General features: G+C 44.1%; 1 protein-coding gene across 5 annotated transcripts in view; it reads right to left on the bottom strand.

Moving 5' to 3' along the window:
* GON4L (gon-4 like) overlaps positions 1-22045 on the bottom strand; it is an 88740-nt gene that overhangs the window by 2095 nt on the left and 64600 nt on the right. For 4 of the 5 annotated variants that reach the window (XM_043454220.1, XM_043454244.1, XM_043454227.1 and 1 more), the window contains exons 17-29: positions 21604-21775; positions 19822-19966; positions 18601-18751; positions 14967-15083; positions 12580-14280; positions 11198-11453; positions 10434-10618; positions 9383-9580; positions 8050-8193; positions 2519-2662; positions 2297-2416; positions 1067-1180; positions 327-513 (exon numbers count right to left, since the gene is read on the bottom strand). In XM_043454220.1, coding sequence (XP_043310155.1) covers positions 327-513; positions 1067-1180; positions 2297-2416; positions 2519-2662; positions 8050-8193; positions 9383-9580; positions 10434-10618; positions 11198-11453; positions 12580-14280; positions 14967-15083; positions 18601-18751; positions 19822-19966; positions 21604-21775 — 3634 coding nt within the window. Of the gene's footprint in view, positions 1-326; positions 514-1066; positions 1181-2296; positions 2417-2518; positions 2663-8049; positions 8194-9382; positions 9581-10433; positions 10619-11197; positions 11454-12579; positions 14281-14966; positions 15084-18600; positions 18752-19821; positions 19967-21603; positions 21776-22045 lie in introns of those variants that run through there. The other variant, XM_043454247.1, reaches the window with a different exon arrangement.

The following is a 22045-nucleotide window of genomic DNA, read 5'->3' as shown; positions in this document are numbered from 1 at the left end:
TGCCAAAGCTGAGAATGGCTGAGTCTTTAGAATACAGATCATAGAGGATCTGCAGATAAGGAGAAGGGGTTCAGGAATGGGAACACAAGAAGAAAATGCTGGATCATGCGGATGTTATGCACTCTTAATTCTACAAGAGGATTGAGGCCACAGGAGAGAAAATTAAGGCTAGAGAGAAGAGTTTCCTACTGGTTTATTAGTAAAAGAGGTGGTAGTCTATCCCTAAAAGACCAATGTTACCCAGGCTCAAAGACGCCCCTGCGTGAAGCATGTGAGAATGAGAGAAAGAAAGGGAGAAAGGCCGGGCTGGCAGTCGGGTCACTCACCTGCAACAGGCACCTCTCCCTTCCTGGTACTCCTGCCAGTCCTGCTCTGGGCTGCCTCAATGCTTTCTCGCTCCTCTGGGGCTTCCTCCTCCATCACGTCCTTGCCCTGCCCAGCTTCCTTAGCACCAGGACTGCCGCCCACCAACTCATGGGGCTCCTTGCTCTTGTAGGATTTGCTGTCACAGACCTGCAGGGATGGCCTTCTGGGTCAAGGGTCTCCTGACCTCTTTTGTCTTGGGGGCTGACCACAGGAAGAAGCCCTGCACGATGCTCAGCAAGTCAAGCAACATGCATGCCTGCTCCAAGGGTTTTAAAGGGCCCAAAATAGAGTGCTGCATTCTGCCACTCCTCCTCCAACCAAGGACTGTATTTTTGCTGGCAACCAAGCCTAGAGAAGCAGCACTACCTTTCGGCTGTTTTCCTCACACACGTTTGTTTCATTTAAAAAAAGAAAATCTTAGAGGGAAAATATATGAACTGGTTGGTATTTTTCCCTATTTCAAAACTTCACCTAAAAGATTACCTTTAAAAAGCAAAATCTGTTACATATATTTTTAAAGATTCTCTTTATTTTGCATACACACACTAATGAGTATGTATACAGCGTATTATTTATTCACGTGTAATCTTTTTAGGAATTCAATAATGCATAGATCTGGGGTAACAATACCCAAACAGCAGAGCAACTTGGGGCTTGCCCCAGCAACTCTGAAACCCCTGGGTACCAGTTCTCTCCTCACCTTGCTGCTGCAGTGGCTACAACTTCTCCTTTTGCTCTTCTTCATCTTGGAGTCAGGACCACCCTCATGGCAGGAACAGGCACAATCCTTGGCCCCATCTGGCCACTCAGCCTCCTAGGAGACACCTGGGCTTGGTTAGCTGTCAAACATTTCTGGTACCAGGAGGGAGCCAATTGTGAGCCATCTGAACAATTCCGCCCCCTGACCCCCTCCCCGACTTCCTTTCTCTTTTATTATATACCATTTCTTCACACTGCCTGGGGAGACAATTGGCCAAACTCAATTAAACCCTACTATGCATCCCTGAAACAATCTGTAAATGACCCACAGGCTGACAGACCCCAGTTGCCCAGACGTTTCAGGACACATTTAAGTGGTGCCGTCAGGCTAAGTCACGGAGAGCTCCATTGCGGGCTTTGATCTACTCACTCGTCCGCCTCTGTCTCTGTTGCCCTGTGCCTGGAGCTCTCCCCTCTCTTCCAATCCCCTTGAGAGAGGGCTTTGTACATATGGAAGGCTCACTCAATGATACTCTCTGTTCAATAAACCCAAGACATAAGTACCATTATTATCCCCGTTAACAATGCAGAAACTGAAACAAAGATTAAATAAATTGCCTAAGGTCATTCAGGTACTAAGAAGTGGTTTTCCCCAAGAAAGAGTACAAGACATGCAGCAAAGGGACAGTGACTAAAAGACTACTTCCTGAAGACAACAGAGAGCAGTGAGCACAGGCGGGCTCTGGGGCCAAACAACCCGTCCCTGACTAACATGAGGCCCTGGGAACGGCCCCTCTTTGCACTTCAGTTTCCTCTTCTGTAAAACGCAAACAAAACAATCTTTTCACAGGGTGACCATGAGAATTAACTGAACAATCCATGTAAAATATAAGAGATACGTGATGCTTTGGAATATGGCTAGGTGTCAGTTGTTGTCATTACTAAAACGAGGAATCCTGGTTCTATTTTTTCACAAGAACAGAAAGGAAGAAGACCCAAGGGCAAGAGAAGCAGATCCTTCTAACGAGTTAACATGGCTGGGACCTCCTCAGCCACTGCACTGTTCTTCCCGTGGGCTCAGGGTGTGCGGCACAGCAGCCTGACCTGACCTGTGGCCCCTGCTCCACGGCTGCCGCAGATCACAGAGGCTTGGCGCCACCCTACACCAGAGAACCACTCAGACAGAAAATGCAAGGCTTGAATCAGGATAACCCCCAACAACCTAGCGTACCTTATCGTGATTTTGGACCCCAATCTCTTTTCTTCTTTTGTTCTTTGAGGCTGTGGGTATCTTGGGAGGTTCCTCTTCCTCTTCCACATCAGGCAATGCCACTTCTTCAAAGCCATCAAACTGGGGAGGAGTTGGTGCCACTCAAAAAAGACTCTGGGCAGACGTCCCTCCTACACATGACCTTCCCCCTTCACACCCCCACTGCAGCCTCAAGGCCTGTACCTCATACTCCTTCTCCTCGGTCCAGTTGATCTCTTCAAAGTCACCCATCCGGCTAGCTGCTGGGCGCAGATGGTCAAAGAAGATGGAGAACTCATCCTGTAGGTGGTCGTGGCCCTTGAGGAGCTGCCACATCTGTGTCTTGAGCTGGGGAGAGTTGCAGAAGGAAAGATGAAGTCTCTAGAGCCTCTCTAGACCACCATTCCAAATCAATCGCATATACTTCTGAGGGCTACTTTCCTTATCAACTGGGAGACACACAGAAGATGCTCTTTGATTAAGAACTCCTAAACTCCCTCTCCCTCCTTGCTTGCCTACACAGGAGTATAGGCATACCTCGATTTAGTGTCTTTGCTTTATCACACCTCAGATACAGAATTTTGCTTTTTCTTTTTTTTGTTTAACACACTGAAGGTTCATTGCAACCCTGGGTCAAGCAAGTCTATCAGCACCAATTTTCCAACATCATCTGTTCATTTCGTGTCTCTGTGTCCCATTCTGATACTTCCCACAATATTACAGAATTGTTTATTATGTCTATAACGGCGATATGTGATCATCGATCTTTGATGTTACTACTGTAATTGCTTGGGAGCACCACGCATCTCACCCAAAAGAGACAGCGGACTTAAAGGTGTACGTGTTCTGATTACTCCACTGACGGACAGTTCCGCCATCTGTCTCCCTCTCCTTGGGCCTCTCTATTCCGAGACACCAATATTGAAATTAGGCCAATTTCACTTGAATACTTTGGACCTATAAAGGCTCTAAGTGTTCAAGGGAAAGATATATATGCACACCTCTCACTTTAAGTCAAAAGCAACAAATGATCAAGCTTAGTGAGGAAGGCACGCCTAAAGCCAAGGCAGATTGAAAACTAGGCCTCTTGTGCCAAACAGCCATGAACGCGAAGGAAAAGTTGTTGAAGGAAGTTAAAAGTGCTATTCCAATGAATACACAAATGATAAGAAAGCAAAACAGCTTCTTGCTGATATGGAGAAAGTTTTATAGTCTAAGATCAAACCAGAAGATCAAATCAGTGACAACATTCCATTAAGTCAAGCCTATACAAAGGCCTTGTTGTTTAGTTGCTCAGTCCATGTCTGACTCTTGGCCACCCCAAGGACTGACTGTAGCCCGCCAGGCTCCTCTGTCCATGGAATTTCCCAGGCAAGAATACAGGAGTGGGTTGCCATTTGTTTCTCCAGGGGACCTTCCTGACACAAAGGTGGAAACAGAGTCACCTATGACTCTCATGCTTGGCAGGTGAATTCTTTACCACAGAGCCACCTGGGAAGCCCCAAAACCCTAATTCTCTTCAGTTTTATGAAGGCTGAGACAGGTGAAGAAACCTGCAGAAGCAAATTTTGAAGCTAGAAAAAGTGATTCATAGAGTTTAAAGAAAGACGCCAAAAAAAAAAAGAAGCCATCTCTACAACATGAAAGTGTAGGATAAAACAGCAAGTGCTAATATAAAAGCTACAGCAAGTTATCCAGAAGGTCTAAGATAACTAATAAAGATGGCTACACTAACAACAGATTTTCAGTGTAGAAAAATACTTTTATTGGAAGAAGATGCCATCTATGATTTTCATAACTAGACAGGGCAAGTCATGCCTGACTTCTAAGCTTCAAAGGACACGGTGACTCTTTGATTAGGGGCTAATATAGCTGGTGACTTTAACTTGAAACCAATGCTCATTTACCATTCCAAAAATCCTACAGTCCTTCCAAACTATGCTGAATCTACTCTGCTTCTGCTGGTTTAAATGGAACAACAAAGCCTGGATGACAGCACATCTGTGGACAACATGATTTACTGAACATCTGAAGCCCACTGCTGAGACCTACTACTCAGGTAACAATCCTTTGAGAACATTATTGCTCACTGACCATACATCTGGTCACCCAAGAGCTCTGATGGAGATGTACAAGGAGATTAATGTTTTCGTGCCTGCTAGCAAAAGAACCATCATGCAGCCCATGGATCAAGGAGTAATTTCTAACTTCAAGTCTCAATACTTCAGAAATACATTTCATAAGGCTACAGCTAACACAGATAGTGATTCCTCCTCCAATGGATCCGGGGAGAGAAAACTGAAAACCTTCTGGAAAAGATTCACCATTCTAGATACCATTAAGAACATTTGTGGTTCACAGGAAGAGGTCCAAATAATCAACATTAACAGGAATTTGGAAGAAGTTGATTTCAACACTCACAGATGACTTTGAGGGGGTTAAAGATTTCAATGGAGGAAGTAACAGCAGATGTGACAGAAATAGCATGAGGATTAAAAACAGATGTGGAGCCTGAGGATGGGATTAAATTGCTGCAATCCCACATAAGACCTGAACAGATAAGAAGTTACTTCTTGTAGATGAGCAAAGAGAGGTTTCTTGAAATGGAATCTACTCCTGGGGAAGCTGCTGCTATGAAGATTGTTGAAATGGCAACAAAGGGTTTAGAACATTACATAAACTTAGTTGATAAGGCAATGGCAAGGTTTGAGAGGATTGACTCCAATTCTGAAAGTTTTACTGTAAATAAAATGCTACAGAGAAATCATTCATGAAAGGAAGAGCCCATCAATGGGGCAGACTTCATTGTTTTAGGAAATTATGGGGACTTCCCTGGTCGTCCAGTGGCTTAGGCTCCACACTCCCAATGCAAGAGGTCCAGCTTTGATCGGCGGTCAGGAAACTAGATCCCACATGCCACAACTAAGACCTGGTGCAGGCAAATAAATATTTTTTAAAGAAAGAAAGAAAAAAAATTGCCACATCCACTCTAATCTTCAGCAACCACTACCTGATCAGTCAGCACCAACAATGCTGAGGCAAGACCCCCCAGCAACAAAAAGATGACAACTTGCTAAAGACTTGGATGCTGACTAGCATTTTTTTTTTCGCTGTTCTGTGCAGAATTCAAGATCTTAGTTCCCTGACCAGGGATTAAACCTGTACCCTGTGAAATGGAAGCTTGGAGTCTTAACCACTGGACCACCAGGGAATTCCCTAGCATTTTTTGAAAGTTGAAATATACTTGATTTACAAATTGTGAACACTTTTTAATTAACATATGTACATTTTTTAAAGCATAATGCTACTGCATCCTTAATAAACTATGGTTGGGCTTCCCTGGTGGCACTGTGGGTAAAGAATCTGCCTGCCAGTGCAGGAGACCCAAGAGATGTGGGTTCAATCCCTGGGTTGGGAAGACTCCCTGGAGTAGGAAATGGCATCCCATTCCAGTATTCCTGCCTGGAAAATTCCATGGAGAGAGGAGCATGGTGGGCTACAGTCCATGGGATCGCCAAGAGTCAGACACACATACTTCACTGAGCACACACGCACTTCACTTCATCGTGTACGCATAATTTTTACATGCACTAGGTAACCAAAAAATTCATGTGACTCACTTTACTGCAATATTTACTGTACTATGATGGTCTGGAATTGAACCTGCAATGTCTCTGAGATATGCCTGAATTATTACTTTTTTAACTAATGTATATAGTTGATTCACAGTATGGTCAACATTGTGTTAGTTTCAGGTGTCCAGCACAGTGATTCAGTGTGTGTGTACACACACACACACACACACACACACGCATACACACATATACATATATACACACATACATACATATACACACACATACATACATATACACACATATACATATATATACACACATACATATATACACACATACATATACACACATACACACAATATACATATATACACACATATACACACATACATATATACACACATGCATACATATACATACACACATACATATACACACACATATATACACACATATACATATATATACACACACGCATACACACATATACATATATACACACATATATACATATACACATACACACATATACATATATATACACACACATATACATATACACACACATACATATGCACATACATATGCACACACATACACACAATATACATATATACACACATACATATACACACACACACATATATATACACATATACATACACACACACATACATATACATATATACTTTTTCAGATTCTTTGCTCTTACTGCTGCTAAGTCACTTCAGTCGTGTCTGACTCTGGGCGACCCCACAGACAGCAGCCCACCAGGCTCCCCCATCCCTGGGATTCTCCAGGCAAGAACACTGGAGTGAGTTGCTGTTTCCTTCTCCAATGCATGAAAGTGAAAAGTGAAAGTGAAGTCCCTCACTCATGTCCTACTCTTAGCGACCCCATGGACTGCAGCCTACCAGGCTCCTCCGTCCATGGGATTTTCCAGGCAAGAGCACTGGAGTGGGGTGCCATTGCCTTCTGTGTATACTGAGTATAGTTTCCTGTGCTATACAGTAGGTCCCCATTGGTGACCTATTTTATACACAGTAGTGTGAATATGTTAATCACAAACTCCTAATTTATCACCGCACCCAAACTTTCCCCTTTGGTAACCATAGGTTTTCTATATTATAAACCTAATGTTTTCTATACTTAGTATGATAAGTATGATAAGCTTATCAAGTGAATTAAATCATACTTCACTTAGTATGATAATCTCTAGATCCATCCATATTACTAGAAATGGCAATATTTCATTCTTTTTTATGACTGAGTAAAATTTCATCGTGTATATACAGGTCTTTGGGCTTCCCTGGTAGCTCAACTGGTAAAGAATCAGCCTGCAATGCAGGAGACCCCAGTTCAATTCCTGGGTCAGGAAGATTAACTGGAGAAGGGGACAGCTACCCACTCCAGCATTCTGGCCTGGAGAATCCCATGGACTGTATAGAATGGGACACGAAGAGTGGGACACAACTGAGCGACTGTCATTTCACTTCAAATAGGTCTTCATCCGTTCCTCCATCAACGCACGTTTAGGGAGCTCCCATGTCTTGGTTAGACGTGCCTGCATTAAAGGTCTGATTCCCAGTGACACTCACTACTCACTAGCCCTGCCTTACCGGTCCCCAGCTCAGGCACTAACTCAAGGCAGAGCAAGGAGGGAAACCAACCCTCCACCCAGACCATCACCTCCTTCCTTGAACTTCCCTTCCAGGGTATTTATAGCATTCCTGAGCCTGTGAGAAGCAGTCAGGCTCTGGTTTCAGATGGTAACCACCTCACCCAAGTGTTTTATGCCTTGAAAGTAAAAGTGAAGTCACTCAGTCGTGTCCGACTCTTTGCAACCCCATGGACTGTAGCCTACCACACTCCTCCGTCTATGGGATTTTCTGGGCAAGAGTACTGGAGTGGGTTGCCATTTCCTTCTCCAGGGGATCTTCCTGACCCAGGGATCGAACCCAGGTCTCCCGCATTGTAGGCAGACGCTTTACCATCTGAGCCACAAGTTTTATGCCTTAGGTAAGCCTAAAAACTCCTTGCCATCTTCATCCCCTCCAGAAGTCCACTGCTCAGAAGCAAGAGGATTGCTTAGAAAGGGAGAATGAAAGGCCAAAAGCCAAGATGACAATGGAAGGGAAGCAGGACAGGACCGAATACCTCAGTGATCTCCTGGGGCAAGCAGTCTGCACAGCTCTGGAGGACCTTGATGATCTTCTGGTGGTGTGAGGGGTTCTCTGCAAAGCAAATTTCCAGCTGCCGAAGAAACTTGCGACTCTTCTCAAAAGCCTGCTGCTCTTCAAACTACCAGAGTGGAAAGAGGGCAAAAGAGGAGTCGTCTATGCAGCCTGAGAAGGACTTGAGGGCTCTAAGCATAAAACCCAGGAAAAATGTGCTGGAGGCATAGGGGATGACAAGGCTCTGGTTTACAACGGTGATATCCTTTTTTTTTTTTTGGCCTCACCACAAAGTTTGTGGATCTGAGTTCTCCAATCAGGAATTGAACCTGGGCCCCAGCAGTGAAAGTACCAAGCCCTAACCACTGGACTGCCAGGGAATTCCCTGTAAGATCTTCTTTTTTTTTAAGACCCTAGCATCTATCTACCTTGGGTTACTGGGGTCTACCAACTCAAGAAAACTAAGATGTAAATGAAAGATTTAAGAGTTATGTATCTCAAGTCGCTTACAGTTTTCAGAGACTGAGAGATCAGACACATGCCAGGTTACAAAGTATTTTCACATATGTGTTCATCTGATCCTCATAATGATAAAGAAAAAATTACGTATAATCATCCCATGGCCATTTAACTGCTTTAAGACTATCAGGCTAATATAATAACAATATGAAAACAACAATATAATAATATTATATCCATTATTCCTGTGACAAGAAACCCAGAACTACTGGGATATCCCTCAAGTTCAGACACTTATTCTCCAATATTTCAAATGTTATGTAACCAACGGGGCCTTCCCAGACTACTGTGTATAAAACTGCAACATTTACAAAAAAAAAACTGCAACATTATCACTATAAAGCATTCAATATACTTTACTATTTATATCTTTTATCACTTTTATAACATATATAACACCTGACTTTCCCCATGAGAATATAGGCTCCATGAAGGCAAGGATTTTAGTTTTATAATTATTACATTTCTAGTATCTAGAACTCTGCCTAAAACAGCAGTTTCTCAATAAATATTTGTTGAATGAAAGCCTGTTTTGCAACAGTGAGGAGCAAAGAGTTATGATGTACCTAAGGTCTCCACTGGCAACAAAGGTCAAACCCTTCACTCTTCATGGAGATAACAGGAGTTGGGGAGACCATCCCTTGAAAAGGAGGAGGCTCTTGTGACCCTGGACTAGGGGAAAGCTATCTATGGAAACAGCCAGGCGTCTGGAACAGTCCTGATCAACACTACCCACGCCTAGTCTTGCTCTGACCCAGGGATCCTCGTGTGTGGTCTTTGCCCCGCTCTCTACTTACTAATCCACAGGCCAGTGCTTGCTCAGGTAACAGGAAAGCAGCAAAGTCCTTCAACAGCTGAGGCCAGTCTTGGAGCAGAATTTGCAGGCTCTTGTAGAGATCCACAGCTGTCTGCCTCTGAGTGCTTGACTCAAACTCATAGATGACCTGAAGGAAGTCTTCATACTTGCCAGGGATGTGCTGCAGGGCTTCTCGGACCTATGTGAGAGGACTTTCAATCATCCAATCCCCTTTCATTGGGCCCCAAGAAACGATGGGAGAAGGAGGAAGAGTTACTGTTAAAGAGCTCCAGATTATCCGTCAGAGGCTACTCCTCTGACAGGTCCTAAGATCTGATGATTAATGGAAGCCACAGCGCCATGAGCAAGGCAGAGCTCTTTTTCTGACAGTGAGGAGTGGGAAAATTTCTATTTTCCAGGGACCACAGTGCTACCCGCAAAATCAGGTAAACTTTTCTCTAGCTCACAGCCTGGACCTCTCCTTCCAGGTTTCACCTCCATGTTGAAATAGATAAGGAGTGCTTGGTACATATATTTCAGCATGGTATCATTGAGGGTAAATAATACATAAATTAGGAGTGTTAGGAAAATATCAGGAATAAGAAAACCCATGATTATTATTGCTAGAACTCCACTTGCTGGGGGTATAAAGAATTAGGTGGTTACCAAAAGAATGAGATAGGGACCACTGCGAAAAACACGCAGGTTCATGACTCTAAAGATCACTGAGGTCCACTTTCTGGTCAGTGTACCACATGTTGTTCCTCCAAAGCCAAAGGCTCAGGTAAGGTCCTTATCAGTCTACTCTCTCAGGGATGATGGTGACATCACCTTTCCCCGGTTTCAGGGCAACAGAGGGGTAGTATGCTGGGCAGGAATAATAAATCGGCTGAAAACTGAACTCAGTGTCCTTGTGGTTTCACTCACACAGTTCCTTTGGTATCTCCAGGAAAACAAAGGTAGAAGCATAGAAGGCTACTGTGCAGCCTGAAAGGCAGACTTCATTTTAAAAACAGAGGGGCTGGCAGGAACAGGAAGCAGCATTTGCCTACCCTGCTCAGATAAGCCTGAGCAAAGGCCAGATCCTTCTGCTCCCGGAGGGGGTCTCGCTCGAGGATGTCCTCGTCATACAGCAGCAGCAGCTTGGAGGTGTCCTTGCTGGCCCGGGCCCGACTGCCCCGCTTGCTGCGGGCGCGATGATTACTCCGGCCCTTTCCTGCAGCTTTGATGCTCTCTCCTTAGGATACACATGAAAACAACTGTTTCTCTATCCCTGCAACCTCTGCTCTTCCCAACTCATCAAATGCACCCCCCCCATCAACTCCCCTAATCATCATTACATAGTAATCTGGGAGAAAAGCATCAACTGTTGATGACTGCATCAACTGGGATGATAATGAGCTGCTTAGCTACTACATATTGAACACAGAAGTCTGAAGAGTGAGTGTGGTCTGATGCTGGGCTCCCAGGGATTATGTCCTGGTAAGGAACAAGCAGCACTTTTTGAAATAAACATAGCTCTTGACCTAATACATAACATGTGAATTAAGAACCAGTAAAAAAACCTGCATAAACAGAGTACAAATCTAGCAGCTGATATGCTGATAGCAGAGTCAAATTTTAAATTTCTGAGCATCTCTTCTCTGCAACGGCAGCAGATTAAAACATCTATTTGGGAGAAGGGTGACTGGCAGGCGCGATCCAAAGGATTTCTTCTGGGAACTGGCACCTGTTTTATAAGCTAGCCACTCTGCACATGTCCCTGAGTCAATGAGGCCTCCTGAGACCCGCCCCCACTCAGACCCGTCCTACTTACCTGGTGGGGTCCTGCTGGTCTCCACTTCTGGAGCAGCCTTTGGGGAGGCAAAGGTGGCAGGAGGCTTCTCGGCAGGGTCTCCGATGGCTTCGTCCATCATTTCATCCTCCTTCTGCAGGTTTTCCATTCCTTCTGCTTCTTCTTCCTCTTCCTCCTCAGGCTCAGAATTCTCTTCCTGGGAGTTCTCTTCCTCAGACTCACCCTCCTGACTCATGCGCCTTTCAGATGCAAGCCAAGTCAGTTTCTCCATTGTTTCCTGCAAACCCCCCCCAAAGAGTGTGCATGAGGGCTGTAATAGCTCACCACGGGCTGACTGCACAGAGTTTTTCAGAAGGAACTGAGGCTAATCAACTGGTGAGGGAGAGTGAGAAGCAGATGGGTTTTAGGGGTTATTGGGGTTTTTTGGTTTTGTTTTTTGGCCACACTGTACAGCTTGAGGGATGTTAGTTCTGTGAAATGAAATATTTTTTGCCGTATCGGGGGACAAAAAATGTCACAGCTATCGGTGATTCATGGCCTCCTAATGTGAATGAGGGCTCTCAAAAGTGAACACAAGGAAGATGCCAATGCCCGGTGACTGGTGAGGAACTGGAGGGGACTGGGTGTCATGCAAGAGCAACCAACCACCATCCTTGCCACCCTTTAAGGTGACAGGAAACAGGATTTGGTCCCAGATAGGTCAGGTGCATATGAAAGCAATGAATTCAGTGAGCCCAGAGGCTCCATCTTGCCACACACAGAAGAACACTAAATTCCTTAACTTGACCTGATATCTGGTTCTCCTTACTACTTAATAATAATCTTTGATGTTTAGATTTCCTACCCTCTTTGTTGCAAACTGTATATAGCCTGACTCCCGCCCTGCTTCTTCAGAACAGTTTTCTCAGAGAACTGAGATGCTGCCTCCCAAGCTCAGAATCCTTAACATTCCCACCAAATAAAATAACTCTCTACTTTGAGGTTGTGATTAATTTTTCAGTCAACAGTTTCCTGACCAGAAATCGAACCCAGTTCCGAGCAGTGAAAGCACCCAGTGCTAACCACTGGACACCAGGGAGTCCCTGAGTAGATTTGAAGGTCTCCCCTGAAAGTAATTTTCCTTTGCCAGGGTCCATACTTATGATCCTTTTCTTTTTTTAGTCATTTAAATTGTGCTCAGGAGATTCAATTTAATGTTTAAATGAGTTTAAATCAAATATAATATGTAACATTTAACTCCCTCTCCTCTCACCTCAACTCCCAAACTATGCTCAGTAATACATTCAAAAGTCAAAAATGATTTTACAACTATCTCTAGTGCAAAAAGCAAGCCGGTGGCCTATCAATAAATTAAATCTATTACTGAATCCACAAAATATTGGAGAAGAGTGCCCAACTCTCACCTGGAGTTCTGGGACAGAAAGTACAGATTCCTCAGAGGCTGATGACATCTCATCTTCCTCATCCTGGGTAAGGTCATCAAAGTCCTCTTCTTCCTCTTCCTCTGGCCCATCCTTCTCTCCTGCAGTTTCTGGTCCTGCTGGGGTCCCCACTGACTGACCATCAACGCTGGATAGGTCTTCGGGCTTCCCCAGGGGGCTGCTAAGCACCATTTCAGGGTCAGTGGAGAAGGAAGCGTCCCTTGGGGACCCTTTGCTCACATCTCCTGAGTTTCCTTCCCCAGGAGGCTCTTGAGAAGCCGAAAGGGTTTGAGCTGCTTGACTCCTCTCCTCCTGTTGTAGGCCTGTCTGTTTCTTCCCCTCTCTAGGCCCGCTTGACTCCCCACTTGGGAAGCCAGTGTCCAACTCCACAGAGTGTTCTTCTTTGATTTCATCATGGCTGTCCTGCTCCAGGGATCCACCAAAGGTGTCCTGCCCAGGATCTTTAGGTTCCGTCTTAACGATTTCCTCTAAATCCTCAGGGCAAGTGTGCAGAGATTCCCGGAAGCCCTGAGGCAGGGGTTCAGGGGCCTGCCTCCCCTCCTCTGTTTTCACAGTGGTCCAGCCACAGGCACTGCTCTCCGACAGCTGCTCCTGGCACGCTCTGTCTGTAGCTGGAGGCCCTGGGCTGTGCTCCTCTTTGGGGAAGACGGCAGCACAGACAGGAGACGGTTCCCGAGGTTCTACTTTGGGTTCGAGGCCTGGAAAGGCATTTTTCCCCTCAGCCAAAGGACAACCTGTGTCCACATTCACGGGGGCTTTATCTTCAGGGGTGGATGGTACAGAGAGATTCACAGAGGGGCCAGAGACAATTAAGGGGGGGATGGAGGAGGCCACAAGGGGCTGGTTCAACGCACAGGGGAAGGCAGTAGGGTTAACCAGCAGGGTGGTGATGGGGATGGTCTGAGGACTCCGGGCCACCGCTGCACCGACAGGCTGCACCATGTTGCAGCCGCTGCCGAGGCTCACAACCTTCACGGTGGTGGCGGGGACAGTGAAGAACACGGGCGCAGGGTGGATGAGAGGGGCAGGCTTCAGACAGAGAGAGGCCTTGGGTCCCTTTCTCTTGGAGGCTCTCCGTTTCACACACGGCTTTCGAAATTTCGAAGAAGCAAGTGAAGGCAGCATTAGCTTCGGCACAGGGGCGGAGGAGAGCAGGGTCTGCGGCTCAGGCAGAGGGAAGCTGGTCCTGGCCTCAGCAGCTGTAGCTGGCAGTGCTGCTGGAGACTCAAAACTGTCCCCCCCGGGGACCCCCAGAGGAGGGCCACCTGGCACTGCCTGTAAGACCGTGGCTGGCTGGATCAGGGGAGGAATCCGGACCACCATTTTGCTTGGAGGGGCTTCTGAGTGAGCTGACCTAGCTGGTGTCTTCCCAGAGCTGGAGCTAGGCTGGAGAGAGGGGCTGGGTCCGAAAAAAAAGGGCTTCAGGGTGGAGGACCGCTTCTGTCTCCAAGCCTTCCTAGAAAAACGGTTGGCAACTGGCTTCAGCTTCAGGACTACACCCTTAGGCAGTAGCAGTGGATACCGAGTTTCACTCTCCAGTTCCGAGCTGCCTTTTCCCAGGCCTGGGTCTGAGGTGATCTCAGTGGTTCCGGTCACATTTCCTGCCTCTCTGGCACCACCAGCTATGTGCCGCAGTTCCTCCTGGATGGACGGCAGACTGGCCTAATGGGAATAAGAACACTCAGATATACCCCATGCCAGAATTAGGTAAAAATAATTGGGCTTTCTAGATATTAGGTGGAGAAGGCAATGGCACCCCACTCCAGTACTCTTGCCTGGAAAATCCCATGGACGGAGGAGCCTGGTAGGCAGTCTGTGGGATTGCTAAGAGTCGGACATGACTGAGTGACTTCACTTTCACTTTTCACTTTCATGCATTGGAGAAGGAAATGGCAACCCACTCCAGTATTTTTGCCTGGAGAATCCCGGGGACGGGGGAGCCTGGTGGGCTGCCGTCTATGGGGTCGCACAGAGTCGGAAACGACTAAACTGACTTGGCAGCAGATATTAGATGCCTTTACAGGACAGTCTTAAGACATCTTTTAAGAAGGATTTTTCTACAGAACAGCAGATATTTCTAAGAAGACTATATCCCAATTTTATACTCTAGAAACTCCCTGAATTTCCTTTAAGAAACTATCATTTTAACCACTATTTTTAAAAGGTTAGAGAATCACCGGTGGGGGAGGGAGGGAGGTGGAGAAATAGGAGAGGAATGGTGACTGAAGATTTCTTAAGTCCTAGTTCTACAGCTAAAGCAGCAGAGATGGAAAGCAGCCCTTCCTTGATGTTCTTGCCGGGCTCATGGTGACCTTCTGCTCCCGACACACCGAGGAGGAGGGCTGTACCTTTAACCAGAACGGAAGCCGGTGTTCTTCCCTCTCTACAGGCGGCTTCCACTGATGCGGCTGGATCTCTTCACAGCACTTCATTAAGATGGGCAGCTGTTTGGTCTTCTTATAAAACTGAGTGTGAAGAAATAAATAAAGGAAAAGTCACATTCCTTCTAGAAACTGCTCTCATCAGGTTGGGGAATGTGGTGGGCAGCAGTCTGAGAAACTTACACACACACGCAAATAGCATATACTGACTGCTCTGTATTTCAAATTAAGCTAATCTCCAATTAACAAATATTTTATCATTACTTAGTATCTTCCAATAAGCTCTATTCTGGTCACCAGAAAAGTTTAGGTCACAGAGAAAAGGAAGCGGATGGTTAGAGTCATGGAAAATTTGCTCCTCTCAGCAGCTGCAATGGGAGTGCCTCATTAATCCTTATCCTGACCACATGGAAGCTTCCTTTCAAGCAAATAATGGTGCAAGGAATACTGGAAGGGAAAGAAAGAACAGAAAGACTGACAGTTCCATTTTCAGAATGAGCTTACACTGACAATAAGCACTAGGCAGTGTGTTACAAGCCGAGCATGCAAACAAGGAGGCGATCCCTGCTCTCAAGGAGCTCACAGGCGGTGGAAGAGAGAGTCAAGTACAAATCAATGATGAGGGACTTCCCTGGTGGTCAAGTGGTGAAGGATCAACCTTCCAGTGCAGGGGACTAGGTTCAATCCCTGCTCAGGGAATTAAGATCCCACATGCCTCAAGGCAACTAAGCCCATCACCACAACTACTGACCCTGTGCTCTAGAGGCCAATAGCAGCAACAACTGAAGCCTGCATTCCCGACAGCCTGTGCTCCACAAGAGAAGCCACCGCAATGAGAAGCCTGTGTGTAGCAACTAGAGCAGCCCCCACTCAACACAACCTAGAGAACAGCTCACACAGCAACAAAGACCTAGCACAGAAAAATAAATAAGTAAATTATAAAAGAAAACAAACAAACAAACAGGCAGATTAAACACATCCATTTGTCTCTATTCCCTCTTGAATCCCCATGAAAACAACAGATAGGAAATTTTTAAAGATGAAAGTCTAAAAGGAGAGATAGCCCACAGGCCTCTGCAACCGGCTATTAAAGAATATTCTAAACAACAACAACAAAAGCTATCAGATATTATGACAGAAGAAGTAATGACTCACCTCAGCAGAAGGGTTAGAAAAAAAAGATGAAATACTATCCCAGAAAATACAGCAAGAAGACAGAGGGATGGGAGAAAAGAAGAAAGATAAGATGAGAAGACTAGCCTGAGGGGTCTACCATCTGACCACTGAGCCACAGAAGGAGACAGCAGACCAAAAGATGGGGAGGAAACCAGCAATGCAAAACTCAAGGACATTTCCCAACACTGGAACCTGTGAGTTTCCAAACTAAAGTTTATCAAGTACCTGGCATAATTAGTAAGACCAGACACATAGTAAGGTATATATATTATCATGAATTTCAAAACACCGGAGAAAAAAGAAAATCCTATGTACTCCTAGAGGAAGAGAAAAAAACACGTGTCATATAAAGGTTCAAGAGTCAAAAGAAGATCAACTTTCGAGAGCCAGTCCTAGAAACTAGAAGAAAATGGAGTCCTTAAATTGTTCTGACCAAAGTGATTTTCAACCTAGAATGTTAAACCCACTGAAGTGGGAGAAAAGAACACAGACATATTTCATACTTTTAATTTTGAATAATTATAGTTTCATTGACAGGTCTTATGTACATTTGTTACAAAGTAACAATAGTTATATATAAAAACTAGGTATACAGCACAATAGCCAAACTAGGAAACTGCATTGGTCAAGTCATGTCATGATACACCATGAACATAAGCAATATAAATCTAAAAATTTTTTTCTCAAAGATAGGATGTGCTCTACTAAAACAAGGCCAAAAAGTTGTGGGATTCAGAAATAAGACGATCCGGACTTCCCCGATGGTCCAGAGGCTAAGAACCCACCGGACAATGCACGGGACACAGGTTCAATCTCTACTCCTAGAACATTCCACATGCCGCAGGGCAACTAGTCCCACGCCAATGCTTCTGAGCCCGCGTGCTACAACTACCGAAGCCCACATGGCCTGCAGTTCGTGACCTAAAACAAGAAAAGCCCCTGCAGTGAGAAGCCCACACACCACAAATGCAGGGTAGCCCCAACTCGGCACAACTAGAGAAAAGCCTGTGAAGCAACGAAGAACCAGCACAGCCAAAAAATAAATAAAAAATATTTTTAAAGAAAGAAGAAGATCCAACACAAATAAGAGGTGAAATGAAACCCCAGGAAAATCGTGAAGAAAAAGCCAGAGAAGACATTATTAGTGCAGCAAGCCAAGAGAGCAGCATGGGTAAAGTGGAGCAGGATCACAGCACTCTGGGGACTTCTTCAGGAAGATGAAGGTGACAGCAGAGAACGTAAAATACCTGAAAACGCTGAAAAGAGATTTATAAAACTTAAATAAATGTTAATGATAAACTGGTAATAAATACATAAAAAAACCAAGTCCCACTCACCCTCCAAAAATGCAATCATTCACTCCAAGAGAAACAAAATATTCAGCAGGAAAAGCAAAGTAATCACGATACACTACCTGGCTCAGCTGTGAGGAGTTTTTACATACTGCTTATAATAACTCTGGAAAAAAATCCAACTTACACTGTGATATAACTGAGGTGAAGCAGTGAGAGAGTGTGGAGAGAACTGTCTTCATCTTTCATGATTTCAGTTTAACAGAGAAGGCCTAAATCCAAAAAATCAACTGGTAGCAATTCTAAGCATGCTACCTAGATCCTAGATATAGAGGTAAATGGACCATCCCTGCAGAAACCTTGCTAAGCAGGAAATAGGGAGAAAAATGATTGTTTTTCATGATAAGATTCACAGAGATTTTTTTACTCTTTAGAGCCGTGGTCCCCAACCTTTCTGGCACCAGGGACCAGTTCTGTGGAAGGATGTCGGTGGGGGACCCATGGGATGGTTTTAGGATAATTCTCATAAGAAGCTGGCAACTGAGACCCTCCTGTGCATGCGGTTCACAGTGGGGTTTGTGCTCCTTTGAGAATCTACAACCACCGCTGATGTGACAGGAGGTGGAGCTCAGGCTGTATGTGAGCAATGGAGAACAGCTATAAATACAGATGAAGCTTAGCTCTCTAGCCTGCCATTCACCTCCTGCTGTGCAGCCCGGTTCCTAACAGGCTATGGACCAGTATCAGTCTGTGGACTGGGGACCCCCACTTTAAAGTATACTTTATAATTTTGATATAAATATCCAAGTATAAATAATTAAGAAGGATATAAGTGGACTGTTGCCTACTCTTTGAAGAAGGTTTAGAGTGGGAAAAAAAAAATGAATAGCTAGAGGAAAACAAATTTGATAAGTATTTTTACATTTGAACAATTTAGCGGAAACATCCATAACAGACGAAGATGGTTCTCCATAGGAAAATAATAGATCAATGTCATTGGAAAGGAAAGAGGGCTAGTGGGCAGTTAGGAGGGGCTAGCGTTAGATAAAAGGCTATTCACTGAGACTGAGAAAAAGAAAAGGAAAGGCTGCACTCAGCCAAGGTGCCCGGCGGAGCGTGCAGGGAGCACTTACTTTAATGATGTTGTCAGGAGCTCTGTTCATGTTGAGGTTCTTGATTCTCACTGTCAGCTGGTGGGCAGTCTTGCAAGTGAGAAGGTACTTGCTGATCAGAGGCTTGGGAAACTCCGTCCCTTCAAAGTGCTTCAGTCCTAAAGCCAACAAACTGAGAAGCGGGTGGGGACACTCAATCTCGCTTGACAGTCCATCCTGCTGAAAAGCCTCCCAGACAAACTCCACACCCTACAACCTACTTCTACATCTAAGTCTTGTACACATTAATGGAAACTTAACAGAAAATTTCAGGTAATTACTGAGTACTAAGAAGGACTATGAGAATAAGACTCAATAAGGAGTTCCCATCAAGTGAGAAGAGGGAAAACCAAGCATAAGTCACTAATAAATGTCACAACGTGATGTGCTTTACAGTAACAATACAAACAAAGTTTGAGGGAAGGAGGACGGCCCTAATAAAACAGATATAAAATGAATATTGGGCACCATGTTAGACATATTAAATCCACACCAACACTATCTCACAACATAACATACTCAATTACAGTTACCTGTATACATATTTGCTGATGGCAGTGGGGAAACACACATCAAGAGCCAGGAAAGTGTTTATAACTGTTATCGAATAACCTCACTCTTGAGAATTTACCCAAAGTGATAAAAACTCAAAGAGTTTCAAAAGCCCTGTGCACAAAGATCCTTGGTGAAGCCTCATTTAGAACAGCTAAACAAGAGAGGGACGGAAAAGCAGCAAACAAAAGGACTGTGATAGGGCCCTTAATACTGCCTGGAAGGACAATACACAGAGACAAAAAAAAAAGACAATGCTACAGCATGGAATGCAGAAAAAAAGGTCATGAATATATTAAGTTAAAAAAAGCAAACAAAATTATACTTAAATTGCCAACAGTTACATAAGAAATACAGAGAGAAAAATTATTGTGTAAGGGTTGTCAGGATAATGGATAAAAATGTTTTCCTTGAAAATTATCCACTAACAGGATTATGAGGTTAGTTTTTACTATAAAAGACAAAAAACAACTTAAAATGTTTCCAAAACGTGTATGCCATCCCCTAAAAAGAGCTGTATTTGGCACCGCTGGAACACGCACATACTACAGACCTACGTCCATCTACACTGCTTGCCTCTGTGTCCATTCCTTATTATACAGGTCTTCTCAGTGTATTTTGTACTTTTATCCCCACCCAGTAAATCCTTACTTGTCTTCTGCTTTGGTGAAGAAAATCTTATCCTGGGGATTCTTGGCCTTCAGAGAACACACTGGAAGTAACTCTGGATACATGAAAACCTTGCTAGTGGCTAGGATCCAAGCCACTTGCTTTGGCAAACAGGGCAATTTACAGGCTATAAGAAAAAAATGCATAATAAATGAAACTCCAGAACAAAAGAGGGCTTCACAAAAGCTTCCGAATGCATCTTGGCATTTAAAGAGAGCCAACCCTACCTAACGTGATGCCCTTCCATACACACACCCACCTCCCAAAAGTCTCCACAATCATTCTCAATCTAACATGTACCTAAACGTTAAAAATTGATTGTCTTTTTGCTTCCTATGTGGAACACTTAACACACTAAGTAACAAAAACACTTATAAAGTACCAAGTAATACCTGGCAGATAGTATATGCTCAAAAAATTTTTACCTCCTTCCCCCTTTAAATCCTTGAAGGAAAAGTGACCTTCAACAATGCATTCTTCCAGGATAAGATTCCAACTTCTTTAATCTCCCTCACAAATCTGGTATTCCAAATTTTTATCTGATTCTTACTTAACTTTCATTAAATTCTCCCAGATTCCTCATGAGGTTGGGAACAAAATAAACCATAAAGAGGATGAGACTATTCAGTCTCATTCATTTCTATCTTGCTGTCTAAGCCTCTCAATTCCAGGCATTTCTGTCTTTCCAGAGATAAATACCTCTAGAGCCATATTTCTGCTTGCAGAAATGTTATTTTTATATCCCCAGAAGAAAAACACAAGACACTACACAGGTAACTTATAACTATGCACGCACACTCAGTTGCATCCAACTCTTTGCAATCCTATCACTGTAGCCCGCTAGGCTCCTCTCATCAAAGGATTCTCCAACGCAAGAATACTGGAATGGGTTGCCATTTCCCACTCCAGGAGATCTTCTCGACCCAGGAACTGAACCTGCATCTCCACTGGCAGGCTGATTCTTTACCACAGACCCACCTTCAAAGCCCAAGTTATAACTGTAGTCTGGTGTTAAGTTTTCATTACCAACATATAACTAAAAAAGTACTCTGTGTCTATCACATAATGCCCTTAAATTCAACTATATTCTATTGAATTGTAAGAGTCAGGGATTTAAAATCAAATCTAAAGACAAATCCAAACCCAGACCAAACCACAACTAATTTGCTAAACTAGGAACAAATCAGAAACAAATATTTCATTTAACGGAATGGCAAATATTTACTTAAAACTACTAAACCAATGAATGGTAGAAATCAAACCTGGAAATTTCTTTAAAATACTGAACAGGCAAATGTACGACATTTTTACTTTGTTCCTAACTCCCAAGTCAACATAATTGGAAATACTACTATAATCATGGGAAATAAAATGATCTTAATGAAGAAGAGAGTAAAAACCTTATAAACACAACCTGACTTTACCACTTGACTTTCGTCTTTATCTTGATACCAGTCTGTCTTGACCTGACTCCTAATACTTACCCTCATATCTATTTAAGTCCAATTATTAGCAATGAGTGCCACATCTCTACCTCCCACACCCCTGTCCTGTTCACTGACTCCATCCTCTACTTAAACCCAAGTATTATTACCTAGTTCTAGAATTTAGGTAATGAACACACAGGAAGGATAAGAGAGAGAAGGAAGAAACTACAAATACCCTGTCTCCTCCAACCCTAGGAAATTATCCCCAGGAAATGATCTGTGGGGTAAGACGAACACCTCGCACTGCAAGTAAAAAAGCAGACCCATCTGTCCCTACCAGTCTTCTTGACAGTTTTACGAGGACTCCAGTCAACGCTGACATGTGTGCTGAAGTCTTCAATAAGCTTCATGGCTCCCATCAGGTTACAGGGTTGGAACAAGGTCTGAAACTTGGGGTTGAACTGATGATGGAGGGCGATGGAGCTTTGAGCAAAGGTTCCCAGTTCTTTCTGGGAAAACAGGACACAAAGGACATCTAAGTTCCAGACAATTAATACCAGTATCCCTTAGCCTCTGAGAGAAAAACTGTCCTTCCTACAATAGGATAAAAACAGATAAAAATCATCAAAAGGACTTTCCTAATTAACGTTTTTCCATTAAGACTGCTCTTCTGATGAGTCCTCAGATGTTTAGGCATCTGTGATACATTAATTTGTTCCTGTTTTATTCTCAGTCTCAGAGGTCTTCAGCCTTTTGGATGTATATTCTAGCTCCCCAGC

This window comes from Cervus canadensis, chromosome 2, assembly GCF_019320065.1.
Source record: "Cervus canadensis isolate Bull #8, Minnesota chromosome 2, ASM1932006v1, whole genome shotgun sequence".
Classification (NCBI taxonomy): Eukaryota; Metazoa; Chordata; class Mammalia; order Artiodactyla; family Cervidae; genus Cervus; species Cervus canadensis.
Note: the sequence above shows the minus strand (reverse complement) of the source record. Positions and strands in the feature narration are given on the sequence as shown.